We start from the raw sequence: 18,339 nt of genomic DNA on the forward strand, positions 1-18,339 counted from the left end.
ATGTTGATGGGGTGGGGGGAGGATCTGGGGGAGCTGCAGAGATGAGCCAGACCTGGCTGAGTCCTGCGCTCAGGGAGCTCACTTCCTGGTGAAATACCATGAATGCAAAGCAGAATGGGATAGATACCAGGTGAAAGGTTCCCCCATCGTGCAGTAGGGTGAACGGGAAAGAGAACACTTTCAAAGTGCGTCAGGAAAGGACGCATGAGTGAGGTGGTGTCTAAACAGGCTTTTGAACAATTGTCCCAGGTCCTACCAGAGGGCAGTGTGGACAAGATGGTGGTGCAGGCGGTGCAGGCGACATAGTGAGGGGGCTTGTGAGGGGCTGCGTGGGGCGTCAGGCTGAAGGAGCCAGGAGCTGGATTCCAGACGGCCCCGAGGACTCAGCTGGAGAATTGGGGCTTCATGCTGTGGAGCCATCGAAGTTCTTGATCAAAAGAGTGATGAATTAGTCAGGATTGCACCAAGGAAGCAGAGCCACTCTGAATGACATAAGGGATTTGTTATGGAGAAGGGACCTAGCCAGTTGGGAGCAGTTGGAGAAGCCTGTGCAAAGCTGTTACCTCTGCATCTGGTGTTGGGCCTGAAGCTGCTGTAGATAGCTGGGCCAGTGGGCACGACGTGGGGGCGGGGAAGGGCACACTAGCTCCCAGGAGGACCTGTGTCTGGCTCTCACTGCCTTCGATCTCAGTGACACTGGTGACCTGCAGGAGAAGCTGGCACTCTTTGCCAGGAGCTGCACGTGGCACAGGACTCTGAACAGCTGACGGAGGCGATCTGGTGGGACATGGAGGGGCTGCACTGACGACAAGGTGAGCCAGCAGGTCAGCAGGAGTATGTGAGTGTTCCCGCAGTGTCTGGCGCAGCTTCACTTTTGCCTTCCAAGTTTCATGCACATTTCGCTTTCGGTCAACCCTAACCCAGACCATACGGGCAAGGCAATTCTGGGAGGCATCATCCCACCTAGTTAGCTTGAGCCAGTACAAAGCCGCCGCAAGTGACTAACGAGAGCTTTCCTGGAAGGAAACCTGGCAGCAGCCAGTGAGGGATGGGTGGTCAGAGCAAAGGAAGGCAACCGCTCTTGGGCTGACTATAGGATGGTGGTGTGGCAGTCGTTAGGCTCTCTACGACTTTCTCAGCCCTCCCTCCTACACACGTGGTGGGTGTGCCTTCTGTCCCCTTGATGTTCACTGTGACCATGTGCCTTGTATTGGCCAATGAGAGGGAAGTGGAGGGAACATGCCACTTCAGAGTTGTAATGACCGGCGGGGAAAAGAAAAGGGGGGGGGATCCTAGGCTAGAGTGGAGCTAATGAATTTATTTAGCAATATCTAATCTATTTATTTAGCAATATGCAATAGCAAAAGACAAAGGCAATTAATAGATGTGCTAATGACAGAAAGTAAAGGTGGTTAAGACTAAACTATATACATTGATAACAATGTCATGTCAAAGGAGTATACATACAGATAAATTTAAGAGATCCCAACACATTTTTACTATTGATCAAAAATCACTTGGCTAAATACACAAAGAACATCAGTAAGGAGTATCCAAGAACAGTAATAAGTTTTATGAGATAGTAACTATTACAGTAGATGCCAAAAGCTCACCAAACCGGGGGAGGTGGGCAACAACACTGGAAAAGTCATAAATCCAAACCTTGCCAGGTCTGTAGCTGAGAGAAACTCAGGCGTCTCCCACGCCTCTGCTCGCTAGTTCCCAAGAACATTGTTGTTGGAAGTTAGGAAGTCTTCTGAGACTGCAAGCTGCAAGCTGCTTTCAAGTTCCCAAAGATGCTAGAACGATGACAATCCATCAACAAAAGAAATGTCTGCTGTCCATTGAGGCAAATTCCGATCTCTTACTCTGAAACAATCCAATCCTGAAGAGCAGTCCTGAAACAGCGTATCTTCTGAATAGCAATCTCTTGAAACAGCAATCAATCAATATCAGTCCACCTGAGGTCTGTCTTATATATCACTTCAGATGCACCCCAGAGCCAAGTTTTGTGTTCCTGCCTCCCCCTCTCAAGGAATAGCCAGTTCTGGGAGGGTCTGGCAGTCAATGGTAAAAAAAAGAAAAAATATTACTTATCTGGCTGAAGGGCTAATTCATCTGGACAAGAAATACCTACCGTTCCTTCTTGGGACCATCAGCCCAAGGTCTTCCAAAGCCTGGCGACGTGCCTGTCACGTCGTCCTGATATAACTTAGCTACTTCTTCACTTCATCTGCTAATGTGGGTGAAACAGAACAAAGAGGGAATTCTCTCAACCCCTGATCAAGAATTTCTTTAACCCTAAGCTAACCCTCACCTCACAGCACAGACAGAACAGCAGACATCATCCCATATCTCCCCTGCTTGGGAGGATGAGACCAAAGGGGGAATTTATTCAACCCCTGATCACAGCACAACCAGAAAAGGCAGAAAAGCGACCTCATCTCATGTCTCCCCTGCCTGGGAGAATGAGACCAAGAGGGGAAATTTACTCAACCCCCGATCACAGCACAGAAATCACCTCACATACAGGAGCAGATAAAAGCTAAGAGAAGCTCACATCAACCGATGAAGGCAAATTTTCTTCAACATCTTCCCTACAGGAGTGGAAGCTTGAAGAGTCAGTGCAGGTCTTGTCATTTTCTCTTTTCCTTTTGTCATGGCGACCAGCAATGTTTCAGATGGCAGTTGCTTTATCATCCTGAGTCCCAGAGGGGTGAAGATGATGCAGAGCAGATCCCCCCGCCAGCCAACCTCTAATGGGCCTGCAGCTTGGGCGAGAAATAAACCTTTGTGGTTTTACGCCACTGAAATTTTGAAGTCATTGCCACAATATAACTTAGCCTGTCCTGCCTGATAGAGTCGGAGAGCAACAGCAAAAGTGGGGCATTTTCCTGGAAAGCAGATCTCCCCTCAGCAGAGCTATGGCAGCAGCTTTCACCTCTGCATTTCTCAGGCTGTAGATGATGGGGTTCAGTGAGGGTGTCACGACCCCATAGAACAATGCAATAATCTTATCCAAGTTAGGGTCCTTGGCCTTGGGCTTGAAGTACATGAAGGAGATGGTCCCATAGAAAACGACCACCACTGCGAGGTGGGCAGAGCAGGTGGAGAAGGCTTTGCGCCAGCCTGCAGCAGAGGGCACCCTCAGGATGGTAGCCAGGATGAAAACGTAGGACAGGCAGATGAGCAGGAATGGGGCCAGCGACAGCACAGCTGTGGCCACCACCAAGAACAGCGCATTGAGAGAGATGTCCCCACAGGCCAGTTTCAGTACTGCCAAGATCTCACAGAAGAAGTGGTTGATGACACTGTGGCCACAGAAGGGGACTCTCCAGGTGAGAATGGACTGCAGCAGTGAGTTGGCAAAGCCTGTCCCCCAGCTTAGCACTGCCATCCACATGCATGTCTGCCCACTCATGAGCTCTGGGTACCTAAGCGGCTGGCAGATAGCCACATAACGGTCATAGGCCATCACAGCCAAGAGCAGGCACTCTGTGGAGCCTAGCGCCAGGGTCAGGTACATCTGCAGGGCACAGCCAGGGAAGGAGATGGTCCTTTGGGCTTTGAGGAAGTTGACCAGCATGAGAGGCACGAAGGAGGACGAGCCACAGATGTCTATGAGGGAGAGGTTGCTGAGAAAGAAGTACATGGGTCTGTGCAGGCGGGGGTCCAGCACATTCAGCCCTATGAGGAGGGCGTTCCCCAGCACATTCATGGAGTAGACGCCCAGGCAGAGCAGAAGCAGGACCGTCTCTAGGTTACGGTGCTCGTGTAGTCCCAGCAGGACATACTCTGTCACTGTTGTCTGGTTGGCCTTACCCATCTCATTCTCCCTCCTTTTGCATCTGGACCACACAGGTGTTGGAAAAAGCTCTGGCTAGGCTGGGAGCCAAGCAACCTGGATGTGTGAGCTGGAGCAGGTCAGCCCCACCTCTGGAATTTAGTTACACCATCTATAGAATGAGAGAGTGGGACTTCAGGTCTATAAGCTGGCCCTCTCAGCTCTGCAGCTGTGACATAACTTAGGGGAGGTAAGGCATGTGCGAGTCCCTTAGGGTCTTCACTCTTCTCCCCAGGGTGGACTCTGGGGAGACAGTAGAGTTGGATTCCTGTTTGACACTCTATTAGAAAGAAGCATCTTTTCTAGGTTATGACTTATGGTGAATTATGTCATGGTATTTCAGAGTCATTCATTGCTGAATATTTTTTGAAAACCTACTCTGTGCTAGGTATTGTTTAACTCCTGGGGCTACAGCAGTAAGAAAAATAAGTGGACAGAAAAATGCCACACCTATCACATGGCCTTCTCCTCTTCCCTTCATTAGGTGCGATGAGCGCTGGAAGGCAGGTGGGTGGTGGGTGCTGCTCCCCCAGTGTTCCTTTGGGCCTTAAAGTTTGAGCATTTCTGCTCCATACACATAGTAAGCCTGATTTCTGGTCACCGCTCCTTAAGGAATCATAGACCGTCTGTTGATTTTTTGAAGAACATATAAGAACATACATATCCCAACAGAGCCCCTGGTCACAGGATTTAACCCTGGTCGTGAAAGCCAATGACTCCTTCTTGGCCTTCCTGTTGCTTTTTAGGGTAAATGATACGGGCAGTGATGTCACACGCCGGGAAGACCAGGTTCTCATCTGGCAGAGGTGTGGTCAGTCACTGACTAGCCTTATACAGGGAGGGATGGGAAGCGGCTGCAGCTTTCTCCCAGGCAGCCTTACTGCTCTTCTGAGTGGGTCTCACTGCCTCCTTGGAAAGTGCCAGTGTCAGGTGTTCACAGGAGGGAGCTGAAATGTCCCCAAGGCACTGTATAGTCTTGTTAGGCAGGAAAGCTGTCTTATGGCCCAGGCGACCTCTGGTCTAAAGCAGAAATAGGAGCTGAATGTGAACTTTTGTCATTCAGAAGATATAATCATACCCCACCCTGGCCCCTGCACTCCGGGATGGATGTGAGCCAATGTCCTGTGGCAGCCCTGGAGCGCCGTCTAAGCACGGGGATGGATTTCTCCCCTCCTTCCTCCTTAATTGCATCTACTATTTATACGGGTCGAAGGGCTCACCCTCTCCTAAGTAAACCATGTCTTTTCCCAGTGCTACATCTCTACCTACGAAGTTCCCTTTTATAGGCATGTCCTTCCTTCCCCAGTGGGGCCTTCTTGTTCGTTCCTCAGAGCCCAGCTCTCTCTGTCCTCCTTTCTTCTCCCTCCTGCCCCCTGCAGAGTTTACCTGCTGTCAGCTTTTGGCCATCCCTCTGTATTCTTGTTTCATGTGCTGTGTACCTGTCTCCTTGACTACACTTGGCAGCAGGACTCTGTCTCCTTTCCAGCACCCCCAACAGTGAGTGCTGCCAAGGACAGTCACTCAACAGATAATCAATGCACGATTCAAAAAACCTAGCTTTGCATCCAGCTTTAGCACTAACTAGGAGTGTGATATTGACCAAGTCACTTGGCCTCTCTTGAGACTCAGTTTCCTTTTGAAAAACAGGGATGCTGTGTAAATCAGATGAGACATACATGTGAAGGTGCTGGTGAGACGCCCAACACTAACATGTCCCCGAGGCTCCAGATCAAAGACTATCTTCAGCCACAGGCCCCTGCCAGGTCTGCGCTCAGCATCTCCAGACAAGAGCTCCAGCACCTGTCCTAACCCCCTCTCTCCCCAGAGTCTGTGCCGGTTTTCCCTCCTCCAGCCAGAATCTGGGTGATTGTTAATGGAGTTTCTGGAACATACAGGGGCAGGGGATTAATCTGCGTCAGCAACTAACCTTAAATCTTATCCACATGAACATTTTAAAGGTGGGGTTTCTCTTGCTAAGATTTGGTGAAAAGATAAAGAATTGCCTGAGTGTGATGGCTCATCCATTCACTCAGTCAACAAATATTTGTTGAGCACCTACTATGTGCTAGGTGCTGGGATACAGGAGAGGCAGACATGGCTTCTGCCCTAACAGAGTTCTCTCTCTATATATATAGATAGATAGATAGATAGATAGATAGATAGATAGATAGATAGATAGATATATATATCAGTGACCTTGAACACATCCCTCCCTCTCTCTGGGCTTTAGAAACCTCTGAGATTTTCTTTGAGTCTGGGATATAAAGACAAAGTAAAACCTGAAATCTGGAAAGAAGTTAAAAGAAAGCAACTGTTTTTCTAGGTTATGACTTCATGTGGCTGAATTGTATCCACAGTATTTCAGATTCAAGTGTAATGGCTTGCTCTTTGTTGGGTGTGTTGCTACAAAAAGACCTATGTAAACCCCAAATTCTGACCTTGGACATAGGAGTGGGGGTGTTTTCAAGCAGGTAGAGATGACTCTGCATCTGTCTTCCTCACCTTTGTCTCTAACAAAAGACCAAGTGGGAATGGCAGAGGTCCCTGGGGGCTTTCGTGATCAGGCTCTGGCCGACCCTCCTGCATCTCCCTCTACATCCCTTCACACACGCCTGGACCACTCCCCTTAATGGACAAACTGCACACTCTCCTGTCTCATCCTTCTCATACTCTTTCTTCAGCCTGGAGTGGCCTTTCTCTTTCACTCATCCTTCAAGGCCCAGCTAGCACACACCTCCTCTGTGCAGTCTTCTCAGATGCCTCCCTAGCACTTAGCATCCCCACAACATGATGCTGACACAGCCATTAACAGCGACTCATCACTGCCACCCTCGTGCCTGCACTCAGGGAGTCAGTGATAGCCGTTGGAGACCTACTGTTATTCTTCTGCCAAAAATCCTGATCCCAAAAGTCTTACCTTGAGATCACCCTCCCTCCCAACACACACTGACAGAACAATGCAGCCCTTGTGGTTGCTGAGAGAAATACTCTGGGGGTGCCAGTCTCCTACCTGTAGTAACAGGTGCTCTTTCTGAAGAGCTAAATTGGGAGAAGAGCGAGTTTCCTCATAATTTAAGAGTCTGATCATAACACATTCATGGAAATTAGAACTAGCCCATGAGGCCACAGGCTTAGGGCCCCAAAGAAATAAGTCTGTATCTAGAAAATACCATGCTGCCGGCTACTGACAGCTTTGACTCTGTAACACGCGCACAGAACGGGACATCAGGGAGCAGCTGCTGTTCCCTTCGTGAATCAATTAAGATGAGCCAGGTTTTGCTGCAGTAACCTCATAATTTTAGTGGCTTACCATGACAAAGGTTTATTTCTTTTTCATGTTACATCACCATTGTAGGTTTTCAGGGGCTCTATTCCATGTCATCCTCCTCAGAGACCCTGGCTGATTGAGGCTTCACCATCTGGGACATCATCAGTTGTTAGAGCTTGGAAAGAACACACCAGAGCATCTCACAGTAGCAGTTAAATGCTCTGACCCAGGAGCGACACCTGTCGCATCTGCCCACAACCTGCTGGCCCTGTGTAATCCTACCACATGCCCAGAGGAGAACCGGAAATATTGCTGAGTATTTGGGTATGACGGCGTTTCATAATACGCTTAGAAAACCACTCTAGCAGCTTCCCATGTCTCACACTCTGTCATGTCCTGGAAAATTAGGTTACAGAGACATAGGAAATGGAATGTCCCCAGGAATAATTCCACTCCCCAGTTTTACTTTTCCTGAGAGGCAGGCTGATGACATGGGCCTGGCCAGGGAGCCCTGGACTGGGAGTGAGGGACTCGGGGTTGAGTCTTGCCTTTTTCTGATTCTGCTGTATGACAGTCACATTTCTCCTTCTGTGAAATGGAGCCATTCAAGTAGCAGGTGGTCTCTGCTTCTCTGTAACGTCTAAAACATTTCATCACATCTTTCTAGCAACTTCCAACCCTGAGGTCTAATTGACCCGGGGTTACTTTGCAAGGTAAATACATCAATTTTATTGGCTGATAAATCTAGTTTGAACCATTTAATACTTATTTTAGGCTTCACAAATTATTTTCTTATAAAAGAAAGGTGAGGGACATAACAAGACGAAACCGTGTCTTCCAATTTCCCTGACATGTCTGGATCTAGGATTCCTGCTTGACCATCTCTTTGCCTCACCTTCCTTACCTGTAATGTGGAAATAAGAATAACATTTCCTGGTGAGGTTATTTTGAAGATCCAGTGAGATGATGCACGCGAAGCTCTTACACAGCGACTGGCCCACGGTAAGGAATCAACGAGAGGTGGCTGGTATTATTAGTATCATTGTGTCCTCTTCCCCAAGCAAATATTCTGCTTTTAAATATGTGTTTAAAAAAGATTTCATGAGAATAACCAACATGCTATGGATTCTCCTTGCCTCCTACCTATTGGCCCGGGGGCAGTAGTGCATGCAGGTGACTGGACTGGGCTGCCAGGTGAGCTGCCCGAGGTTTGGGGGAGCAGAGCTGGGATGTGCTGAGTTCATCACCAGCAGACACACTGTGCTGGGATGGGCCAGGGCCAAGCCTGGAGGACCAGCCTCCTGGTCCCCTGCCACACCTAGCTTGCCTGCTCCCTGCCCTCAGGGACCGCGCAGTCCCTACCCAATTTAAAGTTCAAACAATGCAACTACCCAAGTTTGCAGGTTTTGCAGCTGTGGGGCTTCAGAGACCCTAGGTTCCTTGCACTGCCCCAGGAGGGCCTGGCTGGGGTGGGGTGGGCACAGGAGAGACACTGGACAGAGAATCTGAAGGCCAGGTCTTTGCAGTCCTGCCCTTTGGATCCAGGAATTGGGGCCGTGACCCCCCTGCCCTCGGTCTGGCTGTCCTGTGAAAGGGGCTGTCTCTTTCCAGAGCTGTTGTGAGGACCTGGCTTCATGAAAGTTTAAGGAAAGTGAATTGTTGTATCGGGTGTGAGACCCCGAGCACTTATGAGGTACCATTAAGTTCGGGATTCAGTCAGGTGCATGGATTTCCACAGGTTTCCTTTCCCTTGCCTTCCCATTTCCTTCTCCTTCCGTTTCCTTCTTTATTAAGAATAACAACTTGACACAGTTTAGAAACTAAAATACAGCCCTAAAGGAAGCAGCAGCTGCTGCAGAATTTCCCATTATACTATGATTTATCTTTTGGAATTTTTATCAAGAACTCAGTTCAAGATTGCTGCCACTTATTTTCTAACTGCTCATAGAACAGCTCCCTCTTGCAGTTACATTGTTAGCATTTCCCATCATCAAATATTCTGCAAAAAATAAGATTTCTAACAGCTACATCACGTTCTGTCATTGACTACACCCGGATTTATTTAAACATTCTTCTGTGGTTGGACATTAAGATGCTTACAATGTTTTGTTACTATAAACAATGCCATGATTAATATCCTTACGACACCTAAATCTTTGTGCTTCTAATGATCTTCTTCCTAGACTTATTCTTCCTAGACCGCCTTAGACTTATTCCTAGATGTAGAGGTGTTGGATCAAAGGGTCTGGAAGTTTTTGTTTTTATAAGTTTTATTGGGGAATATTGGGGAACAGTGTGTTTCTCCAGGGCCCATCAGCTCCAAGTCATTGTCCTTCAATCTAGTTGTGGAGGGTGCAGCTCAGCTCCAACTCCATTTGCTGTTTTCAATTTTTAGTTACAGGGGGCACAGCCCACCATCCCATGAGGGAATTGAACCAGCGCCCTTGCTGTTGAGAGCTCGCACTGTAACCAACAGAGCCACCCAACCACCACCTGGAAGTTTTTAATGACTGATTGATTCATACTCCAACTCACTTTGCAGGAAGTTCATTTTAATTTATTCCCATCACCACCAACAGTACCTACTTCACTGCATCTTAGTTAACAACAGACATTAAAAAGATTTTTTGCCAGTTTCATGGGTGAAGAGTGGTATCTGATCAGTGGCCTTTCTCAAAGTAAATGTGATTGTAAAGCCCCAGTGCCCATCGGGTAAGTCCAAACTCTGGCCTTATTGAAGGTCCAGCAGAACATCGTGGCTGGCAGCCTTTGCTCTGGCTCGGTCAGAGAAGGTTGAGGTGCGGGGAGCAGAGTGTGCTTCTCTCCTCTGTGCCTCTGTTCTGACCAACAAGCAGAAAGGGGGACTGGGAGGGGAACTGAGAGCTCAAGCAAGGGCTGTGTTTGCCCGCTTGGAGGCCAAGCCCAGCTCTCCCATCATACAGACAGTGCCACTGAGGCCAGAGGGGGGCATGGAATGGAGATGCTGTATGAATATGGGTCTGTTTCCACTGTGTGTTCACTGAACTCTCAGAAGGGAAGGCTGGGAAAAGGCTGAGCACCAAGAAGGGGCAGCTATGGCAGCATCCCAGGGAATGGGGGTCAGGAGGCATAGAACAAGTCCCTCCAAAACCAGGGGAGGCCTGGATGTCGGGCAGGGAGATGCCAGAAGCTGCTGCTGCTCCTACTAAAGGGCGATGGGGGAATCCAGGCCCTGGGCGGCCCGGGGTGATAGGTGTGCTGGGGGATCTGGGAATGTTGGACTCAGCCTCATCACTGCCTCTGCTGTCACCTCCCAGGGGCACCTCCAGTGACTGTCATCTGTGAACTCCATCTCAGCTCTGCTCAGATTTGGGAAGGACCCCAGGCTCTGCCATTAACATTCTTACATTGACATGTTCATTTATTTGTCTAAGAAATCTGTGTGGGACCTGGGGTGGGGCAGGGTTGGATTTTGGGAAAGAGTGGAATCTGACATTACGTGTTCTTACAATAACACTGAACATAAAGCAGGGGAACACAGTGAGAGGAGCAAAGTGGGGTGGCTTCCTGGTGGAGGTGGCATTTGCACTGGGCCGTGAGGGTCAGGCTGTCCTTTTACATGTGGAGTTGTGTGCTGGGTGGGGGCTGCTTTGTGGGAGGAACCAAGAAGAGCACAGAACTGGGCAGTGCTGGGCAATATTGAGGCTCACACTTGGCTTTTCTGTGTGGCTGCCAGGAGGGAGAATGTGGGGTGAAGTCCGGGGGGTTAGTCAGGGCCAGCTTGTAAGGGCCTTACAGGCCGCACTGCAGATGTTGCACTTTGTCCGGAGAGCAGTGGGGAGCGATGCGATCTCATGTGCTTTTCGAAAAGATCCCTCAGGATGCCCGTTGGAGGATAAATTGGAAGGAGTAAGACTGGACGCGTGAGGCCAGCCAGGGGGCTGATGTAAAGATGCAGGGGTGATGCTGAGAGCTGGCCAGGAGCGACGCCCGGCGAAGGAGCGAGGGGAGATGACGAGCTATTCTGTAGCAGGTCAGTGGAACGTGGTGCAGCCTTTCTGGGAGGAAGATTCCGGAAACACAGCCCTGCTCCTCACACTGTCCTCACTTTAGGCACAGAGGCCTCGCCTACTACCCTGCAGAGCCCTCCCTCACTTGGAGTTCCGTCTCCTGTCCCACAGCTTCCTGGCTGCCTCCTTCACCTCCTTGTTCCGTAGGCTGTAGATGACAGGGTTCAGCATGGGTACCACCACGGCGTAGAGGACTGTGAAGACCTTGTCGGAGACAGGGGCCTCCTTGCGTGTGGGTTTCATGTACATGAAGGTGACGGTGCCGTAGAAAAGCAGCACCACCGCCAGGTGCGCCGAGCAGGTGGAGAAGGCTTTGCGGCGCCCAGCGGCTGAGGGCACCCTCAGGATGGTGGCCAGGATGAGTGTGTAGGACAGGCAGATGAATGCCAGGGGCACGGGCAGCAGCAGGATGGCGCCCATCAGCAGAAGAGCCTCGCTGATGGACGTGTCCCCGCACGCCAGCTTCAGTACTGCCAAGATCTCGCAGGTGAAGTGACTGACCACATGGTGGCCACAGAACGGCAGCCTCATGGCGATGACTGTCTCCGTCACTGATTTGAAGAGACAGAGGAGCCAGGCGGCTGCTGCCAGCCAGAAGCAGAGCCAGTGGCTCATGAGCACTGGGTACCTGAGGGGCTGGCAAATGGCCAGGTAGCGATCGTAGGCCATGATGGCGAGCAGCAGACACTCCGTGGAGCCCGTGGACAGGCTCAGACACATCTGGATTGCACAGCCAATAAAGGAGATGGTCTTCCGGGCTGACAGGAGGTGGGCCAGCATCAGGGGCACGAAGGTAGACGTGTAGCAGATGTCCAGGAGGGAGAGGTTGCCCAGGAAGAAGTACATGGGCGTGTGCAGGTGCACGTCCAGCACACTCACTGTCACGATGGCCGTGTTCCCCAGCAGGGTCACCAGGTACATGGCTGAGCACAAAGGGAACAGAAAGCGCTCCAGGGCTGGGTAACCAGAAAATCCTTTCAGAAAGAACTCAGATACCTCTGTCTTGTTGACTGGCTCCATACTGCAGGGCTCTAGAGGGACACACAGCTGCAAATGAGGGGAAGAGGGTGCAGGATAGTGGGGAGCCCACAGAGCCTCTTTGTGGGACGTGGCATGTTGCTAGGGTCATTTCCAGCTCTGACACACTCTCTCTGTGACTTTGGGCCGTCCCTGTACCTCTAGGCTGCAATTTATCAATGTGAAAATTATTTGGGTCACCATTTCCCTAAGAGTGTGAATGGAAATGTTAGTGGGCAGTCTGAAACATCAAACTGAGGCAACACTGGATGAATCAGAAGTAAATACAGCTCTTTACTGCAGGGCTTTTCAGAGCCTTTAATGTGCCATTGTGATCTGTGACTTTCCAAATGCAGTGTAGAACATGTGATTTCCACATTTATTTGGCCATAGATCCTCCCTTTACAGAGAGGCCATTAACCTACTGTAGATAAATATTCTACCAACATAGTTTGGGAAATAATGGGCTGGGCAGAGGTTCTCAAATTCGCAAGAATCACCTGGACAGTTTGTTAAAACACAGGTTGCTGGGCTCTGTCCCCAGAGTTTCTGACTCAGGAGGTCTGGGTAATGCTGCTGCTGCTGCTGACCAAGGTATCACACTTTGAGAAGCAATGGGCTAGCTGGTCTCTAGCTAGAGGGTCCTGGCTTTAAGAAATCTTCTGAGCCGTTCCTTCTCACTGTTCCTACTATGGGAATGCTCTTCTTTATTCCTCAGCCTGTAGAAATCTGACTTGTCTCTTCAGGTCAGTTCTGGTCCCCCTGCATGAAGCACACATTGTGCCTCGCATTGGAGGGACTGCTGGCCTCTGGGTCTATCAGTGGGCTCGTCCCCCTGTCCCCGACAGGGCCTGCTTCTTCCGCTACTGTGTGGGACTTGACCTTCAGGATGTGCTTTCATCGTGGCCTTTTGAGCTAAAATTTGATGGACCTCCTGGCTCAGCCCCAAATCTGCTATTTCCTCTGGACCTGAGCCGGGCTGCTTTGACTTCAGGAACTCCTAGGGCGTCAGCATGGAAAGCGCCCTCAGAGGTCGACTCCTTGGATCTCCCATTGTGCAGGTGGGGAAACTGAGGTCACACCATGGGTCCCTGGCTAGATGGGTCTAGAATCCAGTCCTCCCAACACTGTGACCCGTACGCCATGCTCAGAACATATGTTTGCTTCTGTCAAGCCCCAAATGTTGGTGGTTCTCTTATTGCACTAGATGGATGTCTTTCTCTACAGATTTTCACCAGCTAAGGAGCATGACTCAACCTTTCCTTGGTGTTTCAGGTACTTCGCACAATGTCAATAAACTCGTGGGACCCACTGCCCAAGCCTGGGTCTGGGGTGAGCACCAATTCCCTTTAATGACTCCCTTGCATGAGACACTTTCTTTTAGTCCTCTCACATTTATTTGTTCTAGAATCAAGAAATGATTGAGTTCCTACCACATGCCAGGTATCATGCGGTGCATTAGGGGAACAAACGAGGACACGTGTGCTCCCAGGCCACTGAATTCAAACCATTCCCAGGCAGAAATCCTCTCAAATGCCCAGCCTCATCCTGCTTCTGTTTGCATGCCTCTAGTGACAAGAAGTGCATTACTCCCACTGACATAATTGTACGCAGGGTCTGGAGCTCTGGGCCCTACCTCAGGGGGTAAAGGGCCACTTCTGCAGTAAGGAGAGCTGTGACCGAGCCCTGGGAGCTCAGACAGAAGGTCTTGCCTCAGCTTGATTGTGTCTAGAAACATTGTGGGGTCGGGAGTGTGAGCTATGAGCTGCCTTCAGGTTTTAGCTGGGAAAATCTGAGGCTGGGTTCCTGGAGAGGCAGCCCCAGTCAGTAGAGTGTCGCTAGCAGCAGGCACTGCACCAGGGCTGGGGTGAGGCACGGAGTTGGTGGTGGCTTTCCTGCCGCCCCTGTGACCAGGTCAGGCCACAGCCGCCTCTGCATGGTTCCACACACTAAAATTTATCTCCTAAAGTCACTAGCAAACATCTGCAGCCATTGACTACCTGTTAGAAAACACATACACCCACCTAGGGTCAGCACATATGCACCCACCTGTGTGTGTGCACAAACACCTGTTTGACACCCAGGTACACGCATATGTGCCTATGAGTATGCATGTCACACAGACATGGGCTCATGTGTACATGGACGGTCATTCACACGAGTATGTACATGTGGAGTGGGCACTCTCACTCTTGCTCTCACTTACACACACACATGCACACACACTCCCTCCCAGAACCAGTAGTGCAGACTGGTGGACCTGTGACCAGGGTGTCAGAGGATTGGCAGGGCTACTTCTTCTTGGGAGGAGGTTCGTAGAGACCAGGCAGGCGCCGTGGAAGTGTCACTAAAGAAGGAGCAGCCCTGAGAGTGGGGAGCAATCTCTGCCCGGGATGAACCAGGAGGACAAAGCAACCTCAGAACAGGCCCAGGTCCCCAAACCAGCACAGGGTCTGGTCCGCTTCCCAGTCTGAGCGCAGAGGATCTGAGCCCCCCTGCTCTACCTCTCCTCCGTCAGCTGGGCGATGGGGCCTGTGGGAAGAAGGGCCAGAAGGGATGTGGCCGTGGAGCTCCGGTTACCAAAGCAGGGCCAGGAAGCTTTGTCTGCAGAGCCCACAGTGTCCATTCTGCCTTCAGTTCTCTCCTGGCCCAGTACCACCTACAATCCAGTTCAAATACCAACTTCCCCGGGGGGTGGGGGAGAGCCTTCCTTTATCCTCTCCTGGCACCTTGAGCCCTCTCTCTGTGCCCCACACCCTGTGTTTATACCTCTACAATGGTGCTCACCTCTCTCTCGCTTCCCGTAAGTTGCCTACCCCTGCCAGCCCACAGGGATGCCACGTCCCTCTTCTCCTCATCCAGGTTCTGAAGGCCAAGTTGAAGCTTCTGGCCTGGTCACAGCCAACTTCTTTCTGTCTTGTTGTGACTTCCTGGGGCTAAGACAAATGGGATGTGAACAGGCTGCCAAAGAGCTGTTCCTAGCTTATGTGACACTCACAGAGCTGGGGGGGGGGGGGCTTACAGATCAGCAAGACCCCCCCTTGTTGTATATGGGGAACCTGAGGCCCAGAAAGGGCAAGGGGCTTGCCCAGCATCACACATCGAGTTAGAGGGGGACGCTAAGGCTCCAGAAATTCCCTGGTTCTCCTGACTCCCAGTCTAGGCCCCGTTCTTTGCTTCCACATCCCCATGTTTTCACTTACCTTCACGCTCTTCCAGAAGCATGTCCTTGGCTCCCTGGGAAACGGTTCAGAGGGTGTGAGACCAGGAACCTTCTCTGTCTGGAGCTGGGGGAATGCACATCAAACAACAGGCCCGGAACCCAGTGGGAGGACACGCGGTTTCACACTGACTCAGCTTTCCGAACTAAGAAAACAGACCAAGACTTTCAGAGAGTTCGGTGAATTATTTGCAACTAGATAGAATTAAGTGGAACTTTTAGAATTTGGTGGAATTAGACACAATGCTTAGACTTCGGTAGGGTTCTATGAAGGTGTGTCAAGTTTGGTAGAATTTGGAAATTCTGTTGGGCTTGAGGTGGGATGGGGTCCCCAGTAGTTTACTGTGTGCAGCCAGGCACTCCCTGACCTGGGAAGCTTATAGCTCCATCCTCTCTGACAGCCTCCCGGGGAGCAGGACAGATGAAAGAGGCACCTTTCAAAGCTCCCTGTTTGCCAAGCGACTGTGTAATCCCCAAGGCAGTTTGGAGGGAGAGGGGAAATGTGCCCAGCTTAGAAACTTTGGGGTGCTTCAGGGACGATGTCCCAAAGACCCAATTATACAGAGTATATTTAGAAATCTTAATTGGTGTGAAAAAGTTGGAGAAAGTGGCTCAGGGCCAGGGATCCACCCTCACAGGTCAGTCCCCAGCCAATGCTGGCCCAGGAATGTTTACGGAATGAATAAATGAATGGATAGATGAACAATTAAATGAATGCAAAAGCAGTTCTCGAAGAACAAATTTAAGAACAGATGAATGATTGTGTGAAAAAATGATAGAGTTGCTTTCCAAGAGGGCTAGAGGTCTTGGCTCAACTCTCGTAAGGATCTTAAGAAAATGAAAAATCTGGGAAGAGTGTAATAGAGAAGTAAAGGGGATGAGGCAACCTTTTAGACTCAGAGCAAGAAAGTCCTATAGACCATCTTGACCACTCCTCATTGTATGGACAGGAAAAACACCCTAGAGAGGTCAAGGAGCTGGCTCAGCGTCACTTAGCGAGGCAGAGCATGGCCCTGGGCTTACTCTAGAACACTGATTTGTCCACCCTTGAATCATGTACCCATCAGTCAATGCAAAGCGGGCCTACCGGTCAGTTAATGACTGGGTGCTCTCACCTCTACCTGGCCCCTCTAGCCGGTGCCCCTGATGGTTTCTCCTGAGATGCCTTCAGAGTCCATGAGAGTTCTGAGTCCGTGCCTCCGTGGGCTTAAGGGCCTTTATATCAAATAGGGTCATTTTATTTTGGGTATTGTTACTGTTGTTGGATTTTTATTTAACTATTTTATTCAACTTGCCTCTCCCTGTGCCTTACAAGTGAGGTGAGTGAGATCGGGGCCCAAGTATCCTCTAACTGCTACACCTGGGGTAGAACCTCCACCCTAAGAGAGGGGAGTGATGGGAGAAAGGGAGCCCCCAATCTCTCAGCTGTACTGACCATAAATTTAGCTTCTGCAATTCAGAGTTGGAGGGGATTGGAAATACTGGTGGCCTGCCCTGCTGCATGATAAGTAGTCTCTGTGCAACTGAAAAAATTGTGTAGCCTGCATCATTGGGTGGAGTGCTCTATAAATGTCAATTGTGTCAAGTTGGTTGGGAGTGTAGTACAAATCTATATTCTTACTCATTTTCTGTCGGCTTGTTTTTCAATTATTGAGGGAGGGGTAATGAAATCTTTGACTATGATGATAGATTTGTCTCCTTCTCCTTTTCGTTCTGTCAGTTTTTGCTTTGTGTATTTTGAAGCTCTGTTATTAGATACATAAACTTTTAGGATTGTTAAGTTCTCTTGATGAATTAACCCTTTTGTCATTTTCAAATGACCCTCTTTATCCCTGTTAATATTATTTTCCTCTAAAGTCTATTTCATATGCTATCAATATAGATTTGGGTCTTTAAAAATTAAATATGACAAATGTCAACTATAATTAAAAACATATATATATATATATATATAAATTTTTTCCCAAGTGATGTAAAATACAGCATAGGGAATATAGTCAGTCAGTGGTATAATAGCTGTGTATGGTGTCAGATGGGTAGTAGACTTGTTGGGATTATCACTTTGTGAGGGGTGTAAATGTCTAATCATGTTGTTTTGTACACCTGAAACTAATAATAAAAAATTAAATCTGACAATCTCTGCCTTTTAATTGGGATGTTTAGACCACTTACATTTTAAATACTTATGTACATAGTTGTCTTGCTATTTGTTTTCTATTATCCTTAAAATTTATTATCCTTTAAAATTTTGTTCTGTATATTTTTAGATTAAGTATTTTTTATGGTTTCATTTTATCTCCCTTATTGGCATGCTAGTTATCTTTTATTTTTAGTGGTTGTTTTAACTATAACATAATTTTATCTTTAATTAATATTATACCACTTCACCTATAGTGTATAAACCTTTTAACAGTACTTTCATTTCCCCCTCTCCTGGGCTTTGAGTTATTATCATATATTTTCATTCCACATGTGTTATATATCCTATGATAATTACTTTTGCTCCAAATAGTCAACTATTTTAAAAAGAAGTTTAAAAAGTAAAGGAGAAAGTCTTTTATATTTATTCACATATTTAACATTTCCAGGGCTCTTAATTGCTTTGTATAGAGCTAGATTTCTTTCTGGTATCATTTTTCTTCTACCTGAAAGAATTCTTTTAACATTCTTGTAGATCTCATTTGCTGGTGATAAAGTCTCTCAACTTTTGTATGTCTGAAAATGTTTTTGTTTTGCCTCCATTTTATGAGAGACATTTTTGCTTGGCACGGAATTCTGACAGTTTTTTTTTCCTTTTTAGCATTAAAGATGTTGCGCTACTGTCTTCTGGCTTACATTATTTCTGACAAGAAGTCTGCTGCCATTCTTGTGTTTGTTCCTATGTATAATGTGTCTTTTTCTCTGACACTTTTAACATATTTTTGTATCATTGGTTCTAAGT

General features: G+C 48.7%; 2 protein-coding genes across 2 annotated transcripts; both read right to left on the reverse strand.

Moving 5' to 3' along the window:
- Nucleotides 1-2,610: 2,610 nt before the first annotated feature.
- Nucleotides 2,611-4,067, reverse strand: LOC109446138 (olfactory receptor 13C7). The gene has a single exon (XM_019729263.2). The coding sequence runs from the start codon at nucleotides 3,824-3,826 to the stop codon at nucleotides 2,840-2,842; it is 987 nt and encodes a 328-aa protein (XP_019584822.2). The 5' UTR covers nucleotides 3,827-4,067; the 3' UTR covers nucleotides 2,611-2,839.
- Nucleotides 4,068-11,242: 7,175 nt separating this feature from the next.
- LOC109446056 (olfactory receptor 13J1) lies at nucleotides 11,243-12,181 on the reverse strand. Its single transcript, XM_019729086.2, has one exon. It carries the CDS (start codon nucleotides 12,179-12,181, stop codon nucleotides 11,243-11,245), a length of 939 nt encoding a protein of 312 aa, XP_019584645.2.
- Nucleotides 12,182-18,339: the final 6,158 nt, after the last annotated feature.

The sequence above is a fragment of the Rhinolophus sinicus genome, linkage group LG04, assembly GCF_036562045.2.
Source record: "Rhinolophus sinicus isolate RSC01 linkage group LG04, ASM3656204v1, whole genome shotgun sequence".
Lineage (NCBI taxonomy): Eukaryota > Metazoa > Chordata > Mammalia > Chiroptera > Rhinolophidae > Rhinolophus > Rhinolophus sinicus.

Excerpts from the sequence above, each read along its gene's own strand:
- LOC109446138 (XM_019729263.2), bottom strand. The coding sequence starts at position 3,826 with ATGGGTAAGGCCAACCAGACAACAGTGACAGAGTATGTCCTGCTGGGA.
- LOC109446056 (XM_019729086.2), bottom strand. The coding sequence starts at position 12,181 with ATGGAGCCAGTCAACAAGACAGAGGTATCTGAGTTCTTTCTGAAAGGA.